Here is a 28,000-nt window from a genome sequence, read left to right as displayed (position 1 = left end):
TGGTCTAACAGACAAGACACTACACAGGGAATGTTTTACCTTATGAGAGCAAAGTCTCCTGACGTGCCTTAAGTTGGGCACCCGGGAGCTGAAGGATCACTTATGCTGAAATGTATTTCTCAGGCCAATTTCTAGGTAGCTCTTTGTATTTTAACTGCAGCTTTCTCTTCCAGTTTTGAGACATTTGTGAAGTAAAGAGAAACTTTGTCTTCTCACAGAAATTTCATGAAGCTTTTAGTTACTAGTTTGATAAGGATAATGTTAATTTAAGCCTTAGGTGGAAAAAAAATGCAGCTGTTGAAGACAGTCAAAACTAGCAAATCCTGAAATGTTCCCCTGCTGAATTCCTGCTTATTTTAGGAAATTCTGAAGGAAGAGATAATGAATTTAGGAGACTAATGCTTTTAAATCTACTTATATTTAATAATGGTTAAAACTTTCCAATGACACTGCAGCTTCTCTAGAATAAGACTAATGTATTGGAATGCAAAGTATAAATTCTGTTGCCTAACAGCTTTACCCCATGATGCCTTCACAGGTGGGGATGGTTACTGCGAATAAGGTTTGTACTTACCAGAAACATGCAATGTAAGCTAAAATGCTCCTGCACAGCAATATTTTATTTGTAGCTTTATTTTGTATATGCGCTTTGGAATATGTGCTCTCTGTCAACTCTGTGTTATCTCATTACTACATATCATTCTGTTTGTAAGAGATTTTAAGACCCAAGCTGCTTAATTTGAATAGTCCTGTGAACATTAAGCTATTCCTTAAAACAGATTGTAAAAGCATCTATAACGAAGTCCAAAACCACTTCATGCAAAGTCACCAGAACTGCTAATCCACAAGTCAGGTGTGAAGCAGTGACCCGTTCAAAACAGGTTTGTTCTCATCAGTGCAGGCAAATACTGGAGCTCATGTTTTTTCCTACAATTCTGTGGTTTATGGTTGCATTTTCATGTAGCTTTCACTTTAGGTTTTCAGTTATTTTTAACTACTTGGAATTTATTTGGCAAAAATACATGTTCATGTGACTAAACCCCTTTGCAGCAGAGCACCCAGCAGCAGCATCTGCCTTCTGGCACGTTTGCATTCTGTCAGCTCCAGCCTCACTAATAGTAGTGGTCTGTTCAACCACAGCTGCCAAACAGCACAGTAATAACCTTCCTGTTCCGCTGTGACGGGGTAGAGGTGCTGCCTTTTTAAGGTAACAACTGCATGACAGGCTGAAAAAGTTGAGGGTGCGTTCTTGAATTATCTCAAGATTTGACTGCTTACAGGGAAGATAATGAAATCAGTATTGGATTGAGAAGTCAAGCTGGAAGTACAGTTTTCTTAAATTCTAGCAGTAAATGAGCTCCTTAAGCAACTAAAAAGTAGCTTTGCTTTTTAAAATAACAGACTTTTCCTTATTGTACTTCTGTTCTTTTTGTCAGCATCTTTAAGATACAAGAGCAGTTTATTTCAAAACTGGGTTCAGAAGTAAGGCTGGGCTCTGGATCTTTCCAGCACTTACAAATAAGTTAAGAATGGGAACTGTGCTGATGAGTCAAACTTCAAGGAAAGACTTAACCTTAATTTTGAAGTCGTGTTTCATAGGTTGACCATATTTGTTTTCATTTTGGAATTTTTCTGGTTCTGAGGAAGTTGCTTTAATGATAGCAGACAGGCAGGGTTTGTCTTACCCCGGTGTAACTGGAGAAATACTTCTCTCCTAAATAATACCCAGCTGGTGTGCAGGGGGCTGCTTTCTTACTGGGGGAGTTCCAGTTACCCAGGGCGAGCATCTGCCAGAGGGGAGTGACTGGCACAGCGAGCCATGAATTACAGCCTGGAGCTGACTCCTGCTCAGGGAAGTCACAGCCAACTGCCCTGTAGTCTGGGTAAATATAAAAAAAAATACAGAAATCAACAGTGTTGAAATGAAACTGAAGAGACTTCATGCCGTTCCTTTCAAGTGCGAAGCGTAGCAAACTGGCCATGGAAGCTGTGTACAGTAAACAGGATGAAAGCTGCTGCGCAGGAAAGCCAGTAAAGGGAAGCTGCTGATGAAGGATTCTCTAGCAAAACCGATCAAGGAACCTAGAAAATCTAGTATGTTTTGTGAAAAAACAGTTTGAGGAACAGTTGAAGTGATACTCAGGCTTACCTACAGCAGTGTGCTCGGTACAGGATCATCCACCTTTACCAGATCAGCCTTTTTTAAAGGATTAATATTCTGAATTAACACCACTGCATATTACATAAGAGTATCTGCTCTAACATTTACACGTGCACATATAAGCACTTATTATAGACTTGACTTACCTAATTCACAGTGTGAAATAGCTGGTTTTAACTTTAACCTTAAATAGTGGAGCGAGGGAAGACAGATGGGAATAATGGAAGACAAAATTAAGTTGCCAGCAAACTTCATAATATCAGAATGGGAATTCTGAATAGTTTTCAGGATACTGTTGAATTCCTTTGTCCCTGTACTGGCCTTTAGTAATGCCTCAAATTCTATTTATGGTATTAAAGTAATAAGCCCTAGAAAAGAATATTCTAATCAAAAATTTTATTAAATAATCTAGATGTTTGACCTGCATTCAGTAGGAACTGTATTGGAAAGTTCAATGGTAAGGAAAAGGCATATGATTGGCCAAAAATGTTGCTAATTCATAATCATGTCTGTGCTAATGCCCACTACTAACCTGTCACAAATAACACTGCTTGCTTGCATTATCATCAGCGTGGCATGCAAAAAGAATGGCTGTTTGATGCTCGCTCTTACATTAACGTACTAAAAGTATTGGAGACTAGAATGTCTAAAGTTGTTCGTGTTTTGACTGGCCAGTTTCACACTGTTACCACTTCCACGTACAGAAAATCCAATCTAGACATCCGTGTGTTTTATACAGAGGCTCATTCTGTATTTGATGTAGCTGTCCCATTGTTTGTCACAAATACTCCTGTCCTGTGTCCCCTCATGCTTTCAGTTACCTCCTTTTCCGATTCACCCTTCAGTGTGCAGTCGTGGTAGGGAGAACAACTGTGCCTGCATCTAAAGCTGAAGCACACCTTTTAAGTGAAGGTTCAGAGGTAACAGTAGGAGCTGTTAGGTGTTGGGGAGAACGCAGCGCCCCTGCTGCCTGGCTCTGCTCAGCTCTGAGGTCAAGCTCCACGTGGAACATTTTGAGTAAGAGAAAAATGAAAGAACAATTTGGGAACTCGCCTGATTGTAGTTTATTCTTCTATGTTGTATTGCTTCTGTTAACAAGAGTAAAAATGACTAAAAACATCTAAAGTTTAAATCAGCTGACGTTAAAAGTACCTAAACTTTCATCGCTTGTAGAAAGAGCAGTTGCACAGTGTAGTTGGGGACACAGGAGAGCTGCCGGTGGTGTGAAACTCGGTTTCAGGGATTGGGGACTTAGTTTAAACACATGAATGTGGGGCGAAGTGACAAAGTTTGGGTTTAAAGTAGCCCCAGTAATTATTTCTTCATTGCTATCCAAGCTCTGTTGAACAGGGGTTGTCTTGCAGGTGCCACAAGGCACTCGTGGGGTGGAGCCAGGACACCCACTTTCCCAAGGAGAATGAGGGAGAGAAATCGATTTAAAGGATTCCCCCAGGTGATGGTGTTTAACGGGTCATACCAGGACTGATGGGTTGTGCTGTGCCCGTGGGATGATTTCATTGACCACTCAGATACTATCTCAGCAGAACATGGTATCCCCAAGGCTTTGGTACAGGACCAGGGAGAAAATGTGTCGTTCACACCTCCCAGGAGAACGTGAATCCTGGCATCACATTTTTGGGGACGTTGCAGCAATACAAACGTGAACACTGAGCTGCTTAATCAGTGTCTGGCCGTAAAACGACGGAGTTCCAGCCTCTGTCTTTTGCCCAGTGATGCTGTTAATCGCTGCTCCTTGCGTGAGGAGGGGCAGGGGAGCCTGCTCCCGGACTGCAGGTCCTGTCGCCTTTCACCTCTGCCTTGTCATTTAGCTCAGACTTTCAACTTGAGCATTTATAAAGTAACTTCTGGGCTAAATTTAAGATGTAATGCTTGAGACATGAGTCGAAGTCTTTATAGGATGCCTGTCTCTGCCACCTGTGTTTAAAAGCAAGGCATTTATTTGGATTCTTTATTGATATAAATGATCTAAATTATTTTCTATTTGGGACAGCTGCTGGATTGCAGTAAGTGATGTCGTGGCATATTATACGTTAGTTTTCCAAAATACTGACTTAGTATTTTCAGTTACATTTTTTTGAACTGTTACAGATTTTTCTAGTCTTCTAACTACCAGGGCAGTCAGTCACCAGAAATGCAGCATTTTGAGGTCTTGGACACCTTGGCTTGAACAAACTTCTTCCCCCAGAAGAGGCGGAGAACATTACGTTCCCCGTTATACACAGGAAAGGGGTTTAATCTGCATTTGGTTTAAAGAATTTCTTTCTCTTCTTGTGGCAGTGCCTCCTTTTAGAAGCAGTAGGAGCAGGTATGGTGTCAAAAGTCATGGGTGGTGGTTACCTGGCTGCTGATGCAGGCGCCAGATTTCTTTGCTGAGTGACCATTGTGTTTTGAGGAGGAAGTCTGGAGTGACGCAGCACTCGTAAGGGGCATTGAGGAATCTGATACTGAATTGTACTTGCTGTCTTCTGTTCTTCAGAAAGCAATGGTTTTCTTCTGTTATCTACCAGACTAAATAACAGTATGGAGGAGAAGCGACTCATAAGCTTTTTAGTCTGACTTAGCCTTTCTGTGTCCATGTGTGCACGTGCACATATGTGCCAGCCCTCTGTTTGAAAAGCCTTTGTTGGTCTTTCCTTTCCTTCTTCTTTCTAAGGACACGCACCAGAAATGCACTAGTCAGTGAGGTGTCACTGTCCGCGCTGCTGATCTTGCTGTTCCCTTTTTTGTGCAGACTCTAATTCCAGTATTCAAGAACCACTTCAAAACCCTTCTTCAGAGCTTCTTACAGAGCCAGCGAGCAAAGAACTGCACAACCACCTCATGCTCGACATTGACAACGACACGGAAAGCACTGCTCTGTAACGGAAACTCCAGCTTTTGAAAGGTTCCTCTCCTGGTGGGAAAACTAACAGACCTGGCAGTGAAAAGCTTCTTTTGACGATATGGCAAAACCGCGTAGAATTGTGACTTGTGCAACACAGAGAAAGTGATTTAGCCATTCAGAAGAAGTTTAATGATCTGCGTCTCAGCAGTGGTTTTCCCCCTCTTGGATGGAAGGAATTAATTATTGCAGAAACTTGCATAGGAAGTGTAATTGCTGCTAATTCAGATGGTATTAGCAGAAATTCCAAAAGAATAAGAAGCAGAACGTTAGTTATTTAAAGTGCATGTATTATGGAAATAATCTTTTTAATGTCACGGTTAGACTTTTATTTCTAGTTCTTAGCCATTACAAGGAGATGCCTTGCAAGAGACATTCCCTCACTGATTTGCTGCAGATTCTTTTTAAAACATGAACCAAAAAATGCCAGAGTGCTGGTGGTGACTGCTGGTTATCAGTCGCCTTGTCAAAACTGTGGATGTATTCTAGTGCCTTGAAGGACTGTCTTACTGTAGAAGGAAACTTACTGTATCTTTAATCATTTCATTGCTACTTAATGATCAGTACTTAATACTTATTTCATAGTTATTTGTATTAACCAAGCCTGCTTTTGTTTATGTGAAACTTGCGACTGTTTCGAGAGAGAACTGTGGAAGTGGCTTTTGTGCTTTCATTGAAAATGGTTGAATTTTGAAAGAACTTTGAAACAGCTGTATGGATTCGTCGGTTGGGTGAACATTTATAAAATTAAAGATTGTCTTTTGTCAACTCAAGGCATCTTTATTCAAGTTTGTGGGTAACATTGCTTGAGCAGACGCTGAAGTTCACGGGGTCCTTCCCTGGGCTTTGCGGCTCAGGAGTCGCTGGTGCTCAGCTGCTGCTCCGAAGGACTGTGGTGGGAGCATCCTGGGAGTGAACGTGCATCTGTTCTTTACTGTGTAGATTCACCTTAAACAGAGATGAGGCCAGCTGCGAGGAGGAACGCTGGATACAGCCTGTCACACAGAGAAGTGGGATGGAACAGGCCATACAGTTTCTGCGAACGAGAGAGAGGGAGAGGAAACTAGTCAATTCAGGTAACATTCATATAAATAGTTGAATTAATTTACTCAACCTGTAAATTCCTTAATACTCCATAATACGTTTTATTGAAGTTACTAAGCTAGACCTCGGGCTTAACTACAAAATAAACGGCATTGCGTAAAGGCTTTGACAAGGCACATCGCATATATTATAGTTGTTGCCTTCTTGGTACCAATCCCAGTGGCTGCCCAGTTTCCAGTTCAGACCTCTCTGAACAGGAGCGGTGACCCCCAGTAGTGGGTGTAGTCCTGCTTTCCCCTGCCACTGCACGAGCGCTGTAACATTCATCTCAAAATTCAGCGTTAGGAGCCACAAATTCTAGTTCTGTGACTAAATTTGATGTTTATCTCTCGAACTATATGCAGTGTACCTGTATCCAGGGCAGGTTGTGAAGGACTTAAATAAATTCTCAAAAAATCTTCGGGACTTTCCCATTCTTCAGCGTTACACAAATAGTTAATTGTCTCTGCCGGGATTAGCAGCTCGGGTGCAAGAGTGTGTACATTCTCATTCGTATCCTCACTGTCATCCTGGATAATAAACAGCATATTCCAATACAGTTCGAGTAAGAGCACAGGGCTGTGATGCAGTTAAAGTTGAGGCAGTTTGCCCAAAACATGAGGGCTGGGGCTGCTCTGGCACAACCAGGAGCGCAGTGGTGGGCAGGGGGAGGAGGCGGGGTGAGGTATTGGCTTCATGAGTGGCTTTCACCTGGCTTCAAGCTCAGCCAGTGCAATTAATTAGCTAATCAAATGGCAGCACAAAATAGCACTGCAGAGGTCCAGGAAGAAGCTTGGAATAAATGAGGTTTTGTAGTGCTTTAACACTGCTGCTAGAATCTGCTCAGGTGTATACGCTTGTAAATGCTGCTTGGAAGACAAGCGCAGCTGCTTGCTTGTGTGGTTTGGGGGGGTAAACTCAGTAAGTTTCTTAGATCCCAGTTATTTGAAGTTTACCTCAAAATTCTGAACACAGTCTGCCAGTTGGGGTAGGAGGGCGAGGCACTCTGCGACCACCTCCGCCGTGGACTGCGCTGGCGTCGGGGCCCGTGGACGTGTCGCCGGAGGCGTCGCTGTTGCCACGTGCCAGTCTGGGAACAGTCTGGTGGGGATGTTATGTGCCACCACTAAAACTTTAATTTCCTGGAGTAAAGCACTGTGTGGAAAGAGTGAATTCCATCCTAAAGTACAGCCAGTTCTTATCAGATGATCAAGTTTCATAAACTACGGAGTTGTTTGCATTCCTGTGCTGGAGGAGTGTCTGCAGGCAGCGTGGTGCATCCCTGCCACTCAGCCCCCAGAAACCCTTTCTAATGGTGCTCTGAGGTACCGTGCGAGGGTCTTGAGCTGGGTGTGGGGGTAAGAAACAAGGAAAAGAGCAGTAGGAGTTCATGCAGAGTGGGATGGGAGCTTGCTTGGACAGGAATTCCATTCATAGCAAAGAAAATGAGGCAGCTTCTGTGAACCTGGATTTCAGTAAATTAATACAGGGCCCTAGAGAAACACTTGGGTTAAGCTAAAGACAATTGTCTGAACTCTGGGGGACTGGCTGGGTAGTGCTGAAAGGGCAGGCAGCAGGCTGGAAGGCAGTGACTCACCCTAAACATCATTTCTGGCGTTCCTGTATGTACATCTACAAATGTTTACAGAGCAGGGTACAGAAATCATACAGCCGATCCCTAAGGATGGAATTTCCCTGTTTTCAGAAACCTGTGAGGGCTGTTGACAGTTGAAGTCTTGGTGTCTCAAAGACAGGTTCCAGGGCAGAGGCCTGGGGAAGGGCCTGCTGGCAGCTGCTGACTGACCCAGAAAGGATGGTTGTGGTAACTGGAAAGGGTCAGCTCTGTGGTCAGCAGGTGCTCAGTGGGAGAAGAAAAGCTTGATGTAGTCATAGCTAATGTTCAGTTTAAGCTTAAGGAATCATTTTACCACTTCTGTTAAAGTTTTGTTTCACCTAAGGTAAGATGAAGCCCTTACCTGTGACCTTGATTTTGGAGAGAAGCTAAATCTTGGATGATGAGATGGATTGTGCTACTGCAGGACTGCAGAGGAAAGGGTAGAGCCTTTACAGAATCGCGTATTACAATCTAATTCATGAATATAAAAATAATTCATCAGCTGAGCTTTCCCTTTGAGTCGCAGGCACTAAGAACAACACGTGTTGCTCCTGTTACGTCTGACAGAACGTGTCAGCTAAGTCAGAATAACGTTCTGGGACAGTTATCTGAAGCAGGGGCTGGAGTAACTCCCCAAGGTAAGCCACGAACCCACCCCGGCGTTGTGCAGGTCTTGAAGCCTATGTATGCAGCAGGAGGTGGTTATACGTTTGTAGTTAGCTGGATCTTAGAAGCTGGATTTGTACAGAAATGAAGGTTGCTTGATCCCACTAGGAATTTATGTGACTTACCTCTACTACGTGAAAGATACAGCTGGAATAGAGAAGTAGCAGACCCGAGACGTGTTCTCCGGAGTGGTCTTCTAATGCGTTTTCAAACAATCCTCTGTGATAACCTTGTTTCAAAAGAAAACCTGGCAGTTTGTCAAAGGGTTTATAGCGATAGCTCCAGCGCCTTGGTGTTGTGTGGTCTGTTCTGTGTTCTCTCTGCTCCCTCAGACAGCAGTCACAGATCGTGCTTTTGTTATTCAGAAGATGGCATTGCTACCCTGGGAATCTCTTCTGAACAGCTGCAGCGCTGCAATTCACGCTAGTTCCTAAAACTGCACCAAAACCTGTACTGCTTCAGTACCTGAGGTCTAAAATTCCCATTAGTGTGTGTTTGCAGGTGTAGTTCCATCGCTGCTGCTGGAGGGCCCCCATGGAGAGCACTTCAGGAATCTGTGTGTGCACCTGAATCCTTGGCTCTGCTCGACATTGTGTCAGCCAGTGCCAGTGTTTAAATAAAATAAAATTACCTTAAGGTATCTCACTCGTCAGACAGAACATTTGGTAATTAGTTCCCTGAGAAATTCATACATAAAGTTGGTTGCAAAATAGGTATCGGACTTAATTCCTAAAGTCTCTCTCTCCCTCAGTTTCTCAGTTGTGTTTCATTTGCTTAGGAAAGATTCCCAAGTGACAATTCTCTTTATATGGTTTAACAAAATATTAATTTTATTATTTTATTGGCTGCCACAAGGCATGTATGTGTCACCACTCCACACTGCCCCTGCTGTCACTCTGCACATGCAGTGCCATACGCTTCTGGGGGTGATTTTTGCCACCACCACGCAATATTTAATGTGTTCGAAGAAACTGTGTGACAACAGGTGCGCAAGGTGAGCGGGGAGGGTGGGATTCCCCCAGCCCCAGCACGCCGTGGGCAGCCGAGCCGTGGCTGTGGCTTCCTGCCCCACACCGCGGAGGATTGTCCCTCTGCCAGCGTCACCCACCTGCCACCTCCTCAGCCGCTGTCCCCTGGCCCAGCTGGGCCACCACCAGCAGCCTGTGGAGCGGGAGCCGGCCCTGTGGGGAGGAGAGAGGAGGCCAGGCCAGGCCTGCTCGCTCGGCCAGGCCCTCGGTGGGGGGCCCCAGCCCCGCTGCTGCCGCCTCCCCACCTGCACGGCGCGGGCCAGCCGCTCCCCCCTCGCAGCCAGGAGGTTCTGCCGCTCCGGTGCCACCGGCTCCGGCGTGTCCCGCCGCCCCGGGGCTGCCTCCGCCATGGCCGCGGGGGCCTGGAGCCCCTGAGGGGCCGGTGGAGGCCCCGAGCAGCTGCGCTGGGCCTGAGGCCACCCCCTCCCAGCCCCACAGACTCCAGGCAGGCGGGGAGCAGCTCTCGCTCTTTAATAAGTTTATTTGCAGCTACACAAGGGGATGGGGGATCCCACCGCCGGCACTGCCCCTGCGGGTAGAACGTTCCTTGAGGCCAGCCGAGGGTGTTGGCTTGGCAGCGCTCACAAAATGGCTGCGGGGTGCCCGGCCCCCCCGGGAGGCGAGGGGCTGCCGCTGGGCCCCTCTGCCCTGGCAGCACTCGGTGGGTTGGGGCAGGATTAGTTCCTTTGGGTGTCCCTGATGACAGTTTTGGAGCAGACCCTGTGCTGGGTGCTGGTGTTGGTCAGTTTGCTGGGCAGAGAGGGTGCAACGCAGGCAGGCCCCGAGGGCTAGGTTAACGCAGCGGGAACTCGCAGAAGTGTCAGCAAGGCCACAGCCCCCTGCACCGATGGAGGAGGCCAAAGGGGCACGGCCGAGCCCCTGAGGCACAGCTCGGGGCTGCGACAGGAGGCCTCGGCCGTTCTCCGGGCACTGGGATATGGTGTCACCCCTCGAGGGTGGAGGAGCTGAACCGAAGGGGAACCAGGTGGTTGTAGCTGGTTATAGAGGCATAAATAGGAAAAGAATCCAGACTTCCTGAATTCCAGGCAGTGCTCTAAGCTCAAAGAGCATAATTAAATATTTAAAATAACCAAACAAACCTCTTCCCCCTCGCTCCCTTCCTTAGCTCTTTACACCCATCCTGTTGCCAGTTTGGGTCTGACAGTGACAGTGCCGAGCGCTCAGCACCTTCACAGCCAGGCCCCCCTTAGAAATAAGGAAAGGATGAGGGAAGAGGGTCTGTCTTCTTAAATAAAATAAAATTTAGAAAGCATTAAGAATTACATTAACCCTCTGCTAATTATTATTATTTACACCAATTAAAATTAGTTGATGTCATCTGGAATTGAATGGCCAACTGCTATGCGAAGTAGGCCCAGAGAAAGACCCCGGCACATACACATAATAGCAAGTTGATGTTCAGGACGTGTTTCACCAGCGGTTTCTCCTCCAGGGAAGCCACGGGAAGCGGCTCAGGTTTACTCGATGCCGCGTTCTCGGTATTTTCCTGTTTGCGCTCCATCCCGCAGAGCCACAGAAAGGTGGTCGTCAGCTTCGATCTCCTTTTGGCGTTAGTCGTACCTACAAGGACAGGCAGTAGTGAGGTATAAATCTCACCCAGCAAAGCCCAGGAATGTGTCAGTGTGGTCCTGTACAAAGGGTTTTGGTACAGAAACGCACCAGCATTCTTTAACTGAATACGCTAGCTCTGCTGAGGTGGAGGAAGCCCTTCAATTAGCATCTTTGGGGGCTGTAGTACCAATTTCATTCTTCCCTGGAGCTCTGAGCTCAGGTTCTGCTGTTCCCAACATTTTAAGAAACAGTTAACAGTAGACCAAACCTAAAAGCTGAGCTGTAGCTGCTTGGTGCCCATCAGCTTCCTCTTGCAAGTGCATGCTCTAGTCCTCTGAGGGTTACTCCACGCCACACGTGTGTAAATTGAGTTTTCCCAGCTCTGGTGTGGGTTAGGGCACACACGACTAAATGCCGGGAAGGCAGTGCTCACGCACAACAAACGTGAGACTTCCCAGCAGTTGGGAGATCTGCACCCAAACTCATTAACTTACTGATCTGTTCAACAGCTTTTTATAGATCAAAGGAGTACACAGCAAAACCTGCAGAGTTACATAAACAGTGTCCCAAGCCTGGCAAAAACAAGTGATGATAATCATCGCTGGAAAATGCAGAGTGAGTTGCTATGCATGTTTGTACCTAATACCGACAAGTACAAGTTTTAAAAAATGTAAATCCTCCTTCACTGATCTGTCAAGAACTCCGCCCAGGGCTCTGGGTTCTCCCTGCTGCTAGAGTCGATCAGAAAACATCACTGAAAAACAGAAATGGAATTTCATGAAAATAATTGTGGTTTTCCTCCACCCTCCCCTTTTTCAACCAGTTCTCCTTGCAGCAGGTGCAAGCAGCACCAGTCCCTAGCGCAGGATAATGGGCATGGCTTTCTGTATCCCATCCAGCTCCTTCTTGATTTCAAGCATATGTAATGCCATCAAGAGATGGAAAAGAAACTAAACTTCTGCTTAGGTAAAACCATCAGGTGAAAACCTTCTAGCATGCCCTGAAGTTACAGAAATCCAGAGGAAGGAGTTTTAACGTTTCTCGTCTTCAAAGCCTTTACATAATGCCTAGGGTTAAGCGTAGGTATTACTGAATAGGATGTCGGAGCACTTACATTTATTATCATCTGAACTATTTTCAGAAGCAATGCTTATATCAATCTGGAGAGCTGGACGCTCAGCTTCACACACTCCTTTTGCAGCATCAGGGGAAGGGCTGACTGCTAGGTCTTTCTTGACTGGTAGATCCCCACGTGTGAACCAGGTAAGCCGACTTATCTGATGGCATGAAGAGCGGTGTTAAAGACAACTGCTTTCATGGTTCTTTAAAGGAGCACCTTAGCAGCAGAGCAGCCTGCAGAGAGAATACTTAGAGGGGCCGAAATCTGTTCTCCTGCTCTGTTGGAGCAGGTGAACAGCCAAGTGCTCAGCTGGTGACTACAGCGGTGGCTACCCTGGGCATGGTGGGTTCAGCTTTGTCGGGAACACGACAGCCGTTGGTGCAGCTGCGCTGGCTGGAGGAGGCTGTTCTTCACTCCCTGCTGCTGCGAGGAGACGGTTCTGCACGGGACCACCGCGGATGCAGACTGAGAGCAGGTCAGTGAAGGGAGCAAAAAGAATGGAAATTGTGGCCAGGGAGGAATGATTCAAAGAACTGGGGTTGTTGAGAGAAGAGAAGACAGGTGGGAGATATGATAATTTTCTTCAAATATGTAAAAGACTCATTAAAGAGGAATGTTCTCAGCATCAACGATAGGGTGGATAGAAAGGGATGAGCACAACATGAAGCTGGAAAGATTCAGGGTGGAGATGAGGAAAAAACCGCGCCTGGGAGGCAGGTGAGCTCTCGACTTGGTCGTGCACCTCCCTGGGCATCCTCCCTCTCTGGGGATTTCTCAGAATAATTCCCCAGGTCTGTCAGAAACGTGTCAGGTTAGCCCTGTCTTGAAGCAAGAGGATGCGCTGGCTCTACGATTTCTGAAGGTCCCTCTGGCCCTCCTTTCTGCTAGTCATGTTTTTCTGTAGCCTCAGTATATCTATTGAAAATAGTCAAACTGGCACAAACCTGTTCCAGAGGAAGTGTGCTCTCTGCCCTTGATTTCTCTTTTCTGCGAGTAAAAATGGTTCCTCACTAAATTAGTAAGAGAGTTGATAAAGATGACCCAGAAGCTGGAATTTCTTGGAAAATAGAGGGAAAAAGCTAATTTGTCATGGATTAAACACACGTTTGAAATTAAGAACAGCTCTTTGTAGCATCTACTGTTGACCCGTTCCCAGGGTGGGATTCTGGATTTATGGGACCAAAATCTTAAATGGCAGCAGGGTGCTGGAGCAGAGGAAGGATTGCTGTTACAGGTTATTGCAAGTGTGATCATAAACAAAGACTGAATGGAAATTTCCATTTCCAGGTTATTTATCCCCACATTATTCCCGTGGATGTAGCGTGGGGCATCCTGGAAACCGTTTAGAAAGAACAAAAGAGATCTGAAGGGGTGACGCACCATTTCTTCCGCAGGGGGTTCTGTGAGCATGCTCACGACCAGCACAGTGAGCGTGGAGATGGCGGCCAGGACCATGGAGAAGTAGAGGTAGTGCATGTACTTCACCACGCCTGGGCGGAGGTCGGTCTCGCCGCACTGGGGCTCTGGGTAGATGAAGTCCAGCACCAGCCGAATGACGCCCAGCAGCAGCCCGATGGCCAGGCCCCAGAACGCGCCCTAGGAAAGGCAGATCATGGGATGGTTTGGGTTAGGAGGGACCTTAAAGATCATCCAGTCCCACCCCCTGCCATGGACAGGGCCACCTTCCACCAGCCCAGGTTGCCCAAAGCCCCATCCAACCTGGCCTGGAACCCTTCCAGGGAGGGGGCAGCCACAGCTGCTCTGGGCAGCCTGTGCCAGGGCCTCACCCCCCTCACAGGGGAGAATTTCTTCCTTCTGTATAATCTAAATCTCCCCTCTGTCAGTTTAAAACCCTTACCCCTCATCCTATCCCTACACCCCCTGATGACAAGTCCCTCCCCCCTTTCCTGCAGCCCCTTTCAGCCCTGGGGGGCCGCTTTAGAGAAGGCTCCGGGGAGACCTTTCTCCAGCTGAACCCCCCAACTCTCCCAGCCTGTCCTCACAGGGGGGCTCCAGCCCCCCCAGCATCTCCGTGGCCTCCTCTGGCCCCGCTCCAGCAGGTCCGTGTCCTTCTGCTGTTGGTGCCCCAGAGCTGGACCCAGCCCTGCAGGGGGGTCTCCCAGAGTGGAGCAGAGGGGGAGAATCCCCCCCTGGCCCTGTGCCCACCCTGCTCTGGGTGCAGCCCAGCACACCGTTGGCTTTCCGGGCTGCCAGCACACGCTGCTGGCTGACAGTCTTCCATCCACTAATCCCCCCATGCCCTTTTCCTGCCATTTGTGTCCCAACAGCTGCCTTAACCCTGGGGGGCTGACAGCTGCCCTCCACCTGACCAAAACCTGCTTTGAGACGGTTTTACCCAACCAGTTTTTGTGGAAAAAATGGAGGTTTAAGACTCCTGATGCCATTTAGTCTGGCTCCGTCACTCTCTGGGCTCACTGTGCCTTCTGTAGCCCCCCTGATGCAGATAATACGAGTCCATGTAATACATGAGCTGATGGCTAATAAGCCCCTAACAGGGTCTGAGATTTATGAAGGACACCCTGAATCATCTCACTCTTGGAATGCCAGTGGAGCCTCTGAGAAGCAGCAGGAATTGCTCCCTCCTGTAGCGGTGGTAGTTGCTTGGGTTGTGCGTTTGTGCTCCCAAACACTCCGAGAGGCAGAACTGCAGCCTGGGCTGGTGCTTTGACCCGCAGAACTCCCGTGGGGGCAGCGAGGCCGCGGAGGCGACTGCGCTGAGCAGCACAGCGGAGCCGTTACCTTTTCATTTGCTCTTTTCCAGAAGCAACCCAGTATAAACACCATCGCCACGGGGGGCTGCAGGTAGGAGCTGATCGACTGGATGTAAATAAAGAGCTGCCCGCCCTGGCCAGCCTGTACCAGGGGGATCCACAGGATGGAGACCACAGTGAGCAGCAGCACGAAGACCCTGTGCAACATAAAGATGCCGTTACTCTGAGCTCAGGCCTTTCTTTTCCCATTGCTCATCTTGCCAGGCTCCAGCTGAGAGCTCTAGTAACCGTAAGGCCTCTGCTCTAGTCCTCCACCAAACCTCTGCAATGGGAAGATACTACGCATACAGGGGCAGACAGAGAGGGGTCTGTAACGCTCAGGCTCTGATCCAATAGCCGTGCCCTAGTTCTCTGTACCTGCCAACGATCATGAGTTCCCACTCGGAGCAACGGGGACGGAAGTGTTTCCAGAGGTCCATGGTGAAAATGGTGCTGGCACTATTAAAGATGGAGGTCAGGGAGGACATGAGAGCTGCTATCATCACCGACATCATCAAGCCCCTGAGTCCTGGAAAGAGAAGTACAGCTGCCCTGAGGAATCCACAGTAACCCACGGTAGGATACCCTAGAATTCTCCTCTGTACTAGAACAGACTTTTAAAAATGTTTTTAGCCCCAGTTTTGAAATGGTAGCGATCAGGAGGTGTTAAGAGTTGATCCTCATTGTGAAACGCCTGCATTTTATCTCTTAACCGAATTTGGCTGAATTAAGACCCCTGGATACTGGATCATCACCCATCTCTCCTTTGCATGCTGTCCCTTGCCACTGTCTCACCAAGCCCAGCATAAACCCCACTGAAACTGTGGTTGCAGGGTATTTTCCTCCCCGAACTTCTCACAGACAGACTTTGGCTGGCGCGTGCCGTCGCCCTCAGTGCCAGCACCACTGCCACGCTCCTTACCTACAGGCAGAAGTTCTATGACCAGCTTAGGATAAGCAATGTCCGAACAGCCAGACGGGTTGCCACAGATTTTTCGGCAGATTTCTGCATCTGCACAAGCCACCAGATCTAAAATAAGCAAGGGGGGAGTGAGAGGCAATAATCCATAGCCACAGTAAACCAATATATCTAAATGAGTCTACTGAATGTTGTAAACTGCTTTTTAAATGAAATACTGGAAGGCTTGGAAGTGGCAGAGGACTGTCAACACAGCGAGAATGGGCAGCATTGGGCTTCCCTCTTTTCCCTTTTTTCCTCCCATGCAAAAAACACGCTCAGCGCAGGGACCTGACCTGCCACACGTGTCTAATCCTCCTCTAGGAACGTCACTCACCCGAGGCCCCGGGCTGCCCACCCGCCCCGGCACAGCCACATCCGCACGTCCCCACCCGGGGAGCGGTTCATGACATTCCAGGTGGTGCGTTAGGATTTCTCTGAGTGCCTCAAACTTAAACTGCAGGAGGAGCAACGTGTTGGGTGTAGGAGGGGCCTGAGCGCTCAATCAAAAGGCAGAGCGGCTCGCGCAGCGGGCTCGGGATCAGCACGAGTGCTGCGAGACACAAGGCAACTGCATGAGCCTCGTGCAGCGTGGCTGGGGTCTGCTGCAGAGAGATGTGTGTTTCTTCATGCTTGGGGCACTGGATGCATCACAACCTTTAACTTATTCATCAGAGGCTGTTCCAGCTCCACAGAGTTGGCACAGCCAGCAGCGGTAGAGGGAACAGATCTCTCCTTCAGCACTTACCTGGGAAGAGAATTCGGCTGATCATGCCTGGCATTACCATCATAAAGAGGGGCAAAATTTTCAAGTAGGAGGTCATCAAGGAGCCTCCTTTGGCATGAGAGAGGTTTTTAGCAGCAAGGGACCTCTGAACGATGACCTAGAAATTAAGAAATGTGTTTGGTCTGCTCTCGGCAGAGAGGAGCTGGCTGTAGACGATGTGATACCGACTGCACTCGTGTTTGTTCTCCTCTAGGGAAATCTTAGAAGGGTGAACACAGAGATTGGCTGTAGCTTTATAATTCTTGCTTCAGATCCTAAGCACCTTACAGAAATGTAGACCTGAAAGGCACTGCTTGTGTCACCGAATCTGAGCCTTGCTGCTGCAGTATCCCATGCTGCTTAATCTGTTTCTTAACTAATGACACTCAGGCTCAGAATTTTCTTTTCTTCCTTTGTTGGGGGTTTCCCTGACCTGATGGCTCAGCCTGGCCAGGTCAGCAGCCCCCCTGTCAAAGCAGGACAGAGTCTGAAACGAGCAAAGTGAGTTAAGTAAGAGAGAACTGCAGGAACATCAGGAGGTTGCTTAGGGCTCCAGTCTTGCAGGCACTGGTGGTGTCACTAGGAGGGATGGTAGTCAGACCCTGGAAAGTTGAAAGAGTGAATTCACAGGTGGTTCACAAGCAGTGAAAGGCTTAAGTTAAAAAAAACAAAAAAAAAAACAGACAAGAAACAACTTTATAGACTGGGGTTAGCTCACAAACACATTCTTACCCCTTTTTTACATTGAAACAATTCCCAGAATTTAGTTGTGCATATCAAGCTTTACATCTTTAGGACTGAAACCATCAGATTTTACTAAATCCCCATCAGAAACAGCAAATCAGTCCAGACTCTGCTGCAAACCCTGGGTTTGTAATCAACCAACCAACAGCATGTTCTGAAAAGCAAACAAAGAAATGAGCAGTAACCCACCTGGTCTGTACACCAGTACCACAGGGACGGGATGGTCATTCCCACCAAGACTCCTGGCCAGGGCAGGTCAGAGTTAACAGGGTCTCGGAAAATGTGAAAAGCATCTTCTCTTGGCAAGCCACAGCTACTGTTTTCCTTGCGGGTGCTGGGAATGGCATCAAAGTATTTTGTCTGCAAACCTTCAAGACCGCCAACTTCAACAAAGCCTAAAATAGGTCATGAGAAGCAGTTATCACATCTCCCCGGAGCAGTACTCGGATTTTCAGCCTCTGTAGTTTGACATGGGTGACCCCCCACAAGGATTCTTTAAAAATCAGAAGCTATTGACTCCGACACTGGGCGAGGGGATAGCGTAAAGCCAAAACTGCTGCCTAGGGAAGGTGCTTCTTCCCCCGTAAGGCTGCTCCAGAACGTGCCCTTTAGAGATTCTCCAGGGAGCACTCAGGCATTTTTACCACAGAAAGAGCTACCGCAAGATTATTTGCGCAAGCAGATATTCCAACAGGAGAACGTACAGAAAGCAGTTCCCAAAACATCAACTGAGTCATCAGTTGTGATGAGCCAGCTTGTTTGCAGTACTGGGTAAAGCTTCTAGCATAGTTTTAGTAATAAAACCCCAGGGAAACACTCACTGAAGACCATGAGAGTCACAGCCCCGATCAGCATGATGAGGGTTTGCAGAGCGTCTGTGTATATCACAGCTGCCAGGCCACCTAAGAGAGCAGAGAAGCAGCAAACTGGGGGAAACTGGGTTTGTTCCGTCATCGCATTTCACACTTTGCAGAAGTTTTTGACAAGCAGCATAAGCCGAGCCCCGTGCCTGGCAGGCTGGCGTGTTCTGACCGTGTTGGGGGGCAGTTCGGCCAATTCCTGTGCGTGACACTTTGGCTGAAATCTCTCATGTTTTGAATCATAATGAGTCACCATTTTGCCACTAAAAAGCCAAAGTCTAGTATAAGTACTTCTACGGGAAACAGATGGAAAAACTCCAAAACATCCAAAACAAAGCTCAAGCTGAGTAAGGAGGAGAAGACAAAAAAAAAAAAAAAAAGGGGGGGGGGAATCTTTATGAGCAACATCACTAGGGGGGAGCACTGGGAAAGGAGCAACCTTTATTTGTCTGGGATTTGCTGCTGACTCCGTGCATGGCTTTTTTCCACTTGGCCACTCATAAACCCTGAAAGGGCATCCAAGATTGACAGTGCTTTCTGCATCACACGGCTCATTGTTATGTAAATCACTCATACCTCCAAAAAGCCCAGAGGAAAAATGTATTGTGCAAATGCCTCCAGGGAAGCCTCTCCTTAAAGCAGAGCTGAATGCATCTGTATCTGATACGGCCTTAGCAGGGGGATTCGTTTACCCTTACCTGGTAAATTTTTCTTAAGGAGGGAGCTGCCAATCTCTTCTCCCCCCCACTATCCACACTCAAGGCAAAAGCAGACTGCGTGGGTAACGCAGGACTCGGCCACGAGCAGGAGGATTCCCGGTGCATTGTGTGACCCGCTCAGCTCACTGAGGGGGTCTGAAACTCGGCCACGTACCCGCAACGGTGTAGAGGGCTGTGACGGCCAGCAAGCCCACCACAGCGATGTACAGGTCCCAGTGTAAGGCCTGCTGAATGAAGAGGGCCCCAGCGTACATATCGACCTGGAGAAAAAGGACAGTTATCCCCGTTCAAGGATGGCGTTTCCGAGCCCCTCAAAGCTGGTAGTGCCAGGGAGCGTGAATGTCTAGCTGACCAGTCTCTTTTAGTGGGATCAGACTGGTTTGTAACCGGCCGTGACTCCCCAGCCCCCCGCAGCATCTTCTCCCCACGGCACATCCCCCCGCAGCCCAGCTCTGCAGTGGGACCAGGCTCCATTCAGTATTTCGAGACTTAGTCGGTCCCAGGGGCGAGGATGGAGCTGGCCCGAGGGACGGGGAGCACCCGCAGCTCACTGAAGGGGGCATTTGAGTGGGGTGAGCGTATCTCTTCCCCAGAGCACCAGCACGCTGGGAGGGGAGAGCTGTGCTGGCCGGGGGACCGGAGCACTGGGGTGCAAATCTCACGGGTGCCTCTGCCTGCCGCCAGCCCCGGCACCCCCCTGCCATAACACACATTCCTCCCTGCTGACACGGGGACAGCAAGATAATAAGGAAAAGCATCCTGGGAGCCAGCGTTGAACAACTCGCTCTGCAGCTACGTGCAAACGCTGCCTTTGAGGAGAGCTTTAGAACGGGGGAACTGCAGACCCGGAACGGCGAACAGATACAAAAGCATCCTGAGCACAGGAACTGGATTGTCAGAGATTCCCATCAAACGGGCAGTTTTCTTTAGAGGAGAACCCGAGCCCCGTGACCAGCATCTATTTCAGAGGGGACACGGGCAGGCCTGGGTCAGGCAGCGCGTCCCGCTTTGGCCCCGGGTGTACAGGAAAAACACGGGCAGGGACCCGTCTGATCTGGGCTTCACGCGCTGCCGCACGGTTAATGAACAGCTAGCGAGGTGTTGCGCAAGGGTGGATTCGGTTGTTTGTTCTAGGCACATCAAACAGGTGCAATAAATCACTAAACTCTTTTCACCTAAACACACACCAACTCCTACGTTCTTATTCATCCCGCACATACCAGCATTTGGAGTCTGCACGGGCAATAAACACACGAGGGGAAGGAACTGGGAAAGCTGCCAGACATACAAAATCTAACATCAAATTTATCCACGCTCACAACAACCTCTCAATGAACTATTGCTCGGGTTGTTGACACCCAGCTTTCCCTCCTGCTGTAGCAAGAGCTGCAGATGCTCGATAGGAGAAAAAGGAGTTATTTGTGTGTAGGTTCTCAAAACAACTATGGTTTACCTTCCTCGGGTGTTCTGATAATACACCCTTGCTGCCAGTAGTTGCATTTCTCAGCCTCGCTGATCAGCATGTTTTCAAAGTGAGCTGAATTCAGCCTGCTTCCATTTATTTTTTTTTTTTTTTTTTCATACTTACTGATATTTTGGTGAAGATGTAGATGAACAAGTAGAGAATCGCCAGGAACATCTGAATCCTTTTACCTCCAAAACGTTTCCGCAAGTACTCCGGCATGGTAGTAACCTATGTGAGAGACACACAGCTGGAGAAGGTGGGAGCTGCACCCTGGGAGATGGAGCAACCCTGCCCCATCGCCGGGCAGCAGAGCAGCCTGACCCCCACACCCGAGCCCCCAGACCTGTTCCCAGGCGGCAGCACCTCCCGCCCAGGCCCCCGTGGCTCACACCAGCCCCCCAAAGGAGCACAGCAGGAGGTGGTTAAGCCCAGGAGTCAAACAGGTGGTTTAAATACCAGCAAATCACTGACAGACACAGCATCCCATGTACTTACACCTGCTGCTATGTAAATTGGAAGGAACAGCCACGCCAGCACCAGAACACAGAACATCCCCTGCAAAGGGAATGGAAAGGAAGGTCAGAGATGCCGGTCGAGGCTGCGACCAGGCGCATCCGTGGGGACGCAGGGTCTGGGCCGTCCCCCAGAGGCCTCGGGCCCCCCACAGCGGGTGGTGACTTGTAGCTCACGCAGCCGGAGTCGGAGCCTTCGGAGCTGCCAGACCTGTCCCCTCGTGTGGCAACACGGTGCCAGAGTTGCCCCGTGCCCTGCCCGGAGGCGGCTACAGAGCCCCCGCGCCACACTCACGTTCCACTCGTAGGCTGTCGCGGCAATTCCCGAGGCAGCTCCTGACCCAGCCAGGCCGATGAAGTGGCCACTTCCAACGTTGCTGGCAAACAGGGATGCTCCCACCTGGAGGAAGAGAGGAAATGGGCTCTGGCCCTGGCACGAGCATTGTCCTCAGCCTGGTGACAACACAGCGATGCTGTTCCCCGAGGACACTAAATCCTTGTCTCACCCTCTGCCACCTTCTTCGTCTGCCTACATGTTCAGTGGCTCTGGCACCTCTCTCCAGTTTCTTTCATCACTCACTGCCTATCACTCATTTGTGGGACTGTTCAGGACCATCCTGCTCTCAAACCATCGTCTAATCCCTTGCAGGGGAGCCGGGCAGAAGGTGGAAGGTAACAAGTACAAACGTCGGGCCGTCAGGTTCCTACATTAGCACACAGTGACTCACCAGCCCAGCCCAAATGCAATACCCCACCAAGGACTGGCTCAACATAAACCCATGCCCACGATGGGGTCCACCCAGTTAGTTCTGGAAATGTCCAGCTCAAAGCACACAGAACCAGACAGGCTCTACAAGCCAGGCGGGCTCTCGCGGGGCACAGGGCTGAGGCAGGTGCCCCAGTCTCAAATATAGAAAAACCCTCCATTATAAATGTGTCTTTGCAAAACATGGAAGGCTTTTGGTGGGATTTTTTTTTTCTCTTTGGAGAAATAGGTTCTGTTTTTCGGTCTTGCTGTAGCCAGGGGGCACGAGCAGTGTGACAATAAAGATACTTACAGGCCACCAAACCATCTGTCCCCCAGCTAGGAAGTAGCCTTTCACGGTGCTGCGCTGCGTCTTCCACATGGACTGGGAAAGCAGAAAAGCAGAACAGAGGTTTCAGCAATCGTTTCAGCTGCTGCTCAGAGCATCGCCAAGCGATTTCCCCAGCGGGAGACTCTGCACCGTCATCAGATGCAAGCGAAGGGTTTCCTGAAGGACCTGCAGTTGCTGCTGGGGAATCCTGGGGGACGAGGGAGCAGTGGCCAAGGGAGGGGACCGGCCATACTGTAGGCCACATGCAAAGTTTTCTATCATCTCGACATCCTAATTAAATTTTTTCTACAATAGTGATCTCACTCCAGATCCATGAGGAAGGCAAGCAATTTTGGACAAGAACTGTGGACATCCCTGGTTATTAGCTGCAGCCAGGAGAAATGCTCGGCATTGTACGTATTACTCCCTGACTCCTGTTCCTCGGGGATTTCAGATAGTTTCACGCAATACCATGAGAATTCTGCACCACATCTGAAGGGAGCAACTATTCATCTCTGCCTTATGACAGCCAGATTGTGCTCCATGCCAAAAGGATGTCCTTCTGCCTTAATTATATATAAACAGTATTTTTAATTTACGGAATCTGCTGTCGGGACCACTGCGGACAAACACAGGTGATTTATAGGACAGCAATTCCTTTCTGGATAAACAAAACATTATTATTAGCAATACTTTGTACTTAGATGACCTCTTCCTTACAAGGGTTCTCAAAGCCTTGGCAAACACTGGAGCCGAACAGCTCTTCTCTGGAGCCGTGAGGACACTTCCCCAGGCTGAAGTAAGGGAAAGGACCTGTACACTCCCTCTTTCCGCTTGTTCAGTTGAATCCAGTGAAGTGCAGCCTGACTCGAGCCAAAGTAAAATAACCTGAGGCCAGAACAGCTGTGTTTGTCAGCATAAGAGGGCACGTTTGAAAGCTTTCAATGGTATCTGCTTACCCACAGCCCAACCGCGAGGACAAATACGAAGTACAGCACAAGAACCGCAATGTCTATGGCCTCCAGTGACTTCTGGGGAAACACCTCCCACGGCGGGGTCACCGAGGATGGGGTGCTGCTGGTGGTCTCCATGGTTTCTTATGCAGGTTGAGTGCTTCTCTGTTTTGGCGCATATATCTGTAAAAAAAATGGGTTTGTGTGGTTAGGAGAGGAGGTGGCAGCACCGTGAAGGTGTTGACTGTTTCTTGAATGAGTCGGGGGTTATCGGCGCTGGCTCTGGCTGCGGTGCTGCTCGTGCTGGGCCTGTGGAGAAGGCTCTTGTCTCTGGCATTTGCCTTCATCCGTGACTCCCTTTCGGTGGTGTGGAGATGCTGCCAGCACCAGGCCAGCTGTGTGCTGCTTGCCTTTTCTTTGCAGTGGATAGTTTTCTAGCCAGCAGAGAAATGGGCGCGATAGAGAGGTGTGAATAGCTGGAAGAGCCGGGGGAAAGGACCGGGAGGTGGCACAGCTGGCAACGACAGCCTGAGCTTCCCAGCACGGCAGCACTGCAGGATTGCCCTTGAGGAGCCTCTGGCAGAAAGGTGCCTGACAAGGACACGAAGACACGGTGACATTTTCCTCCTTTGCCACAACGAGAGCTCGAGCCTGGGTGCAGAACACTTGGGTCTCGTCCTGAGTGCCAGGCAAGCAGGCACTGCTCCGTGCCAGGAACAGGGCCTGGCAGCGAGTCTCCGAGCTCAGGGGTGGATGTTCCCTGTGGCACGCCGCAGCGGGGCTGAGCGGCGAGTACCACCCGCAGACGGGGCCACGGCATGAAACTGGCACGGAGAGGCGGAAGAGCTGGTGCTGGAGCTGGGGCACAGCAGCCCGCAGAGGCATTTCCTGCAGGTGAGACACTCATGTGCTTCCCACAGGAAGAAAAACGCATTTTCTTCTCCAGAAATTGCTGCTGAGGAGACGTGGTACCAGTGTGGGACCCCCGCGAGGGCTCTCTGGATCCCTCCGGAGCAGCTGTGGTGCCAGGCTGCTGCCCTTTGGCAGAGGGGCAGGATAAAGTCCATGCCAGGAGGTTGGTTGGTATTTGAATTAATGGAGTTCCTCCTTTCCTCCTCCTCCCCTCACCTAGGCAGGGCCCTGCTTTGAGAGCAGGACAGGAGGCGAGTGGCAGCCCTGTGCGGCCAAGGCAGGGCCAGGGACCACCTCGGGGAGTCTGTGGCTGTCAGTCACCAGGAATTCCTGAGCCCAGCACCTCACTGCCATGCTCCAGCCACGGAGCAGGTTTGGGGTTATTTCTCTTACCCTGCTGAGCTGAGGAGATGGTTCCTCTGACGAGAGGCCAAGCCAGCACTCCCTGGCCTCGACGCTGCCTCGCAGCCGGCTCAGCTCCGCGTCCGGCCCCAGCGTCACCAGGACAGCTGGGCTGGGTGTCTGCTGGTCCTCGTCCTCCTGCCTATGCAGCTGGCCAGATCCTTTGGCGTCTCTTGGACTTGTAAGGCAACACTTCCAAGCTCCTCTGCCAAAAAGCTGAAGAAGGTGGGGCGAAGGGTGGCCCACACCAGCCCGGGGCTCCCGGTGCAGACGGTCGGACAACAAGCGGTCGAACAAGTTCTTCCTCTGAACACCCGGCGCGCAGCAAAGCACAGACCGAAACAGCCGCCCTGTCCCACGGTCGCGTGTTTCACAACCTCTGCCGGCTTCACCCCTTTGTCCACGTGTTGAGCTGCAGCTGGAACCTGCCCTTAACTCACCTGTGGCCTGAGGACTTGCCCGAAGCACAACGGGCGCCCTCCTGCGCCACCGCCGCGCCGGGCTCCCGGTGCCCAGGTGTGAGCAGGCAGCGGAGAGGGAACGGAGCCGCAAGCGCCGCGGTGACAGAGATGCCGCGATTCCCCCGGCCGGGCAGTATTCAGGAGGACAAGCCCTGCCCTGTGTCCCCGCTACACCCAGTCCTGCAGCACGGGCTCTGCCTGGAGCAGGGCTGCTGCGCTCCTGCAGTTATGAAAAGGTCGGGCAATAAATAAGGAGTTTTCCAGTGGCAGATACCAGCCCATCACCCACTTTCCGCAGCTGAGGGGTTGTAGCTCGGGACATCAGGAGCCTCCAGCACAAGAGCCAAAGGTGGTACTGAGCCATGTTCTGGCTGCGTGGCAGCGGTGGCAGTGCCGGGCTGGGACCAGGGGCTGGCAGCCCCTTGGCAGAGCCTTTTCTGTGCCTTGTAGAGCCCCTGTATCCCACTGAATTCCTTGGGAGCTTCTGCCTTGCAAGGATGCAGAGCACTGACGATCAGGAGACCAGTGCTATCTTACCTCTTTAAGAGGCAACGTGTCTTGGCTGTTGCTGAGTTCTTACTGGCATGCTTAACCTCTAACTAGGAAAAGAAAATTAGGGTTCGGTATGCCAGCCTTGGGATATTGCTAAGCCTGCTCTAACACCTCCTACTTTCTCTTTTGCTGCTCTGATATTGCTGCTTCTTTTCATCCTGAGCCACTTCCCACCTCAGGCCTGCGCTGGGGGGTTCCCAGAGCCACTATCAGCTACACGGGCTGGGTCTCACTTGGGATTCAGCCACGTGTGTGAGACCCCCCGAATGTGTGCGGGTCTGGGGCAGAGCCCTGCAGGCATTTGTCCTGCCTGTCAGTAAAGCAAGAAAATGTGGGATTCACTCCAGGGGAAATTCCCAGAGCCTGGTTAAAGCTCCTCTTGCGGCTCCCGGAGCCGGGGGTGAGGCTGGGCATTAGAAAAATGCAGTAGGCTCAGTTGCTCTGATTTCAGATCTTAACTCTGCCACAGCCCAGTGGAAATTTTGCCCGTTTTGTGAATTCAGCTCACAGCCTGGTCTCCCTCGGTTCCTGGCACAGGCGGCTGCACTTTCCTCGCCAGAGATTGTGAGGAAGGAACACCCGTGGCATTGAAATGAAGCCGCTGAAGCCAGCCCTTTATCAATGGTGCCGGGAGAGACGCAGCCCACGTGGGTCTCGAGTAACCCATCGGGACCGTACTGCTCTAAATGCCTCCACAACGGGATTTTTTTAAAGCATTCTCAGGTCCATCCACCTCCTAAAGACACGCTGCTCACCGGGGCTGACACGCAGCCCAGCAGCAGCCCCAAACCCACGCGCCGACCGGAGCTCCCCGGCTCGAGGTAGAAGCTGAAAGAGAACTTACTGCGCTCAGCTGGGTCTCATTCTGTTCCCTGCGCCGGGCACCACCAAGCCTCTGCCAACGGACAGGCAGCTTAAATATTGCCAGAGAATCGGGGTTTGCCAGCGGAGCTGTTAACGGTGTCACAAGGAATGAGAAGGAATATTTATAGTCAAAGTTAAACTAATTGCCCAGAGTTACTCTTTCAGTCTCCCATGGCTCTGGTGAGAAGTGTATTATTTTCACTATCAGGGCTCATGGGTCAAACTCCACAGAGTGCCATTCTCTTAAGCAATCTGCACAGCTAGAGAAGGGACAAGTGACAATAAAAAAAAATCTGTGCTGATGTCCTCTCAAGCTGACAGCCCATGACACAGGGGGGAGCTGACAGCTAGTCCTGCCTCTAAGTTTATGCCTACACCTTACAGAGAGCAGAGTTCATCCGAGGGCTGGAGCTCACAACTCATTTCTGTCTGTAGGTCAATCCCAGAACCGGGTCCTCTTCTGGGACCAGGCTGGAGGTTTTGGCTTCGGCACCATCTGTCCGAAAAACCTGGTGAACACTTACAGTGAAATACCGCTCAGAGAGTGATGCTGAAGAGCTCCCGGCACAGCGAGAGACCTGGCAGGAGGCAGCTCATACCCCCCCCAGAAATCGGGGTGCCCAGAGCCCGGGGCAGCACTGCCGAGAAGCCCCGTGTCTCTTGCCAGGCAGGTAGCCCAGGGCTGGGAGGGCAGATGGAGCGTGGGCACTGGCCTAATCCACGTCCCGACGGTGGAGTTATCAACTCGAGTTCTCCTCTGTGGCATCCCCTAAGGGCTTGTTTTACTGGTGGATCCTCAGCTCTCCTGCAGTGCCCGGGTGAAGGGCTCACCCAAGCAGGGCAGCCCCCGGGCAGCGCCGGTCCCGCATCGCTGGCCGCGCGTGAGCAGCATCTCTTGAGCCCAGGTGCTGCTTTCGTCTCTCTCGCTCACTGCTTTTACCAAAGGGTTTCTGCAACTTGCCCCTTCCCTGACAATCTCAGCTGCTAGAACCAGAAATTCAGCTCTCACCTTCGCTTTTGGGCTTTTGAGATTGACAATGGAGACAAGTTTTAAAAAAAAAAAACCAACACCAAAATCAAAAGACACCTCAGAGTCTAAGAAACCAGAAAGCAAAGTGGGAAAAACCCAGTATCTGTATTTTATCTCATTGTTTCACACTCAGCTACAATTCTGATGAACATGAAGGCCTTTGGATCTTGTGATTGGGGACACTTTAATTTGATCTGCCAGAATTTAGAAAACCCAGATTTTCCTAAATTGTGTTAGAACAAGGTGGATCCTCAAGGGCTTCAAATTCAGCATCCAGGTGCCCTGTGCTGGCTCCCAGTCTGTGCCACTTGGTCCCGACTTGCAGTACTTCCAGTCTGAAGCTGAGACCTCTCTTTGTCTCTTTGGCATCATTCATGGCACCTGGAAAATAATTACAGACCGTGGCCCTTCAAACCACTATCAAAATACTTAGAGGGAGGGTTCATTCGTGGTTCCACTTTGGCCTGGAGGTGCCAGCCTGGTGCTGGTTTATCCCAGCCAGTGAAGCTGCCATCGTGTCTTCACCCCAACTTCACTAACGCTGCTCATTTCCTCTTTGAGGTCTTTTTTTCCCGATTTCTTGCAGGAAAAAGTGAAAATCTTTAAATAATCCGAGGTTTGGAATGTAACCTGGGATTTTCAGGGTCACTGTTTCCCTGCCTCTGTCAGAGGACGGACGTGGCACCCCGTGGAGCAGGAGCCACGCCATGGCTGTGCTCCCCGCACTGACCCCGGGCTGCTGCCTGAGTTATTATTTCCTTTCTAAGGACAGGCTTTCCTGAGAAGACAATCCCATGCTCGAGGCTGA

General features: G+C 50.0%; 2 protein-coding genes across 8 annotated transcripts in view; one reads left to right on the top strand and one right to left on the bottom strand.

Moving 5' to 3' along the window:
- Positions 1-5,836, top strand: part of ARHGAP17 (Rho GTPase activating protein 17) — a 47,586-nt gene extending 41,750 nt beyond the window's left edge. For 2 of the 6 annotated variants that reach the window (XM_074919826.1, XM_074919821.1), the window contains one exon: positions 4,914-5,836. In XM_074919826.1, coding sequence (XP_074775927.1) covers positions 4,914-5,044 — 131 coding nt within the window. In that variant the 3' untranslated portion in view covers positions 5,045-5,836. Of the gene's footprint in view, positions 1-538; positions 563-2,573; positions 2,619-4,835 lie in introns of all 6 variants that reach the window. The other 4 variants (XM_074919824.1, XM_074919825.1, XM_074919823.1 and 1 more) reach the window with 4 other exon arrangements.
- Positions 5,837-9,925: 4,089 nt separating this feature from the next.
- Positions 9,926-24,452, bottom strand: SLC5A11 (solute carrier family 5 member 11). Of its 2 annotated transcripts, XM_074918753.1 has the most exons (17): positions 24,277-24,452; positions 22,978-23,154; positions 22,001-22,072; positions 21,238-21,342; positions 20,926-20,985; positions 20,554-20,658; positions 19,120-19,225; positions 18,208-18,288; positions 17,576-17,781; positions 16,625-16,760; positions 15,841-15,948; positions 15,297-15,447; positions 14,908-15,076; positions 13,528-13,743; positions 12,142-12,304; positions 10,855-11,036; positions 9,926-10,450 (listed from the first exon to the last, which is right to left on the bottom strand). In XM_074918753.1, exons 2-17 carry the CDS (start codon positions 23,107-23,109, stop codon positions 10,244-10,246), a joined length of 2,199 nt encoding a protein of 732 aa, XP_074774854.1. In that variant the 5' UTR covers positions 23,110-23,154; positions 24,277-24,452; the 3' UTR covers positions 9,926-10,243. The 2 variants fall into 2 exon arrangements, with proteins under 2 accessions (XP_074774854.1, XP_074774855.1); XM_074918754.1 differs by lacking the exons at positions 9,926-10,450; positions 12,142-12,304 and having other exon boundaries at positions 10,884-11,036.
- Between the last annotated feature and the right edge of the window lie 3,548 nt (positions 24,453-28,000).

Source organism: Athene noctua, chromosome 15 (assembly GCF_965140245.1).
Source record: "Athene noctua chromosome 15, bAthNoc1.hap1.1, whole genome shotgun sequence".
NCBI classification, from domain to species: domain Eukaryota; kingdom Metazoa; phylum Chordata; class Aves; order Strigiformes; family Strigidae; genus Athene; species Athene noctua.
Note: the sequence above shows the minus strand (reverse complement) of the source record. Positions and strands in the feature narration are given on the sequence as shown.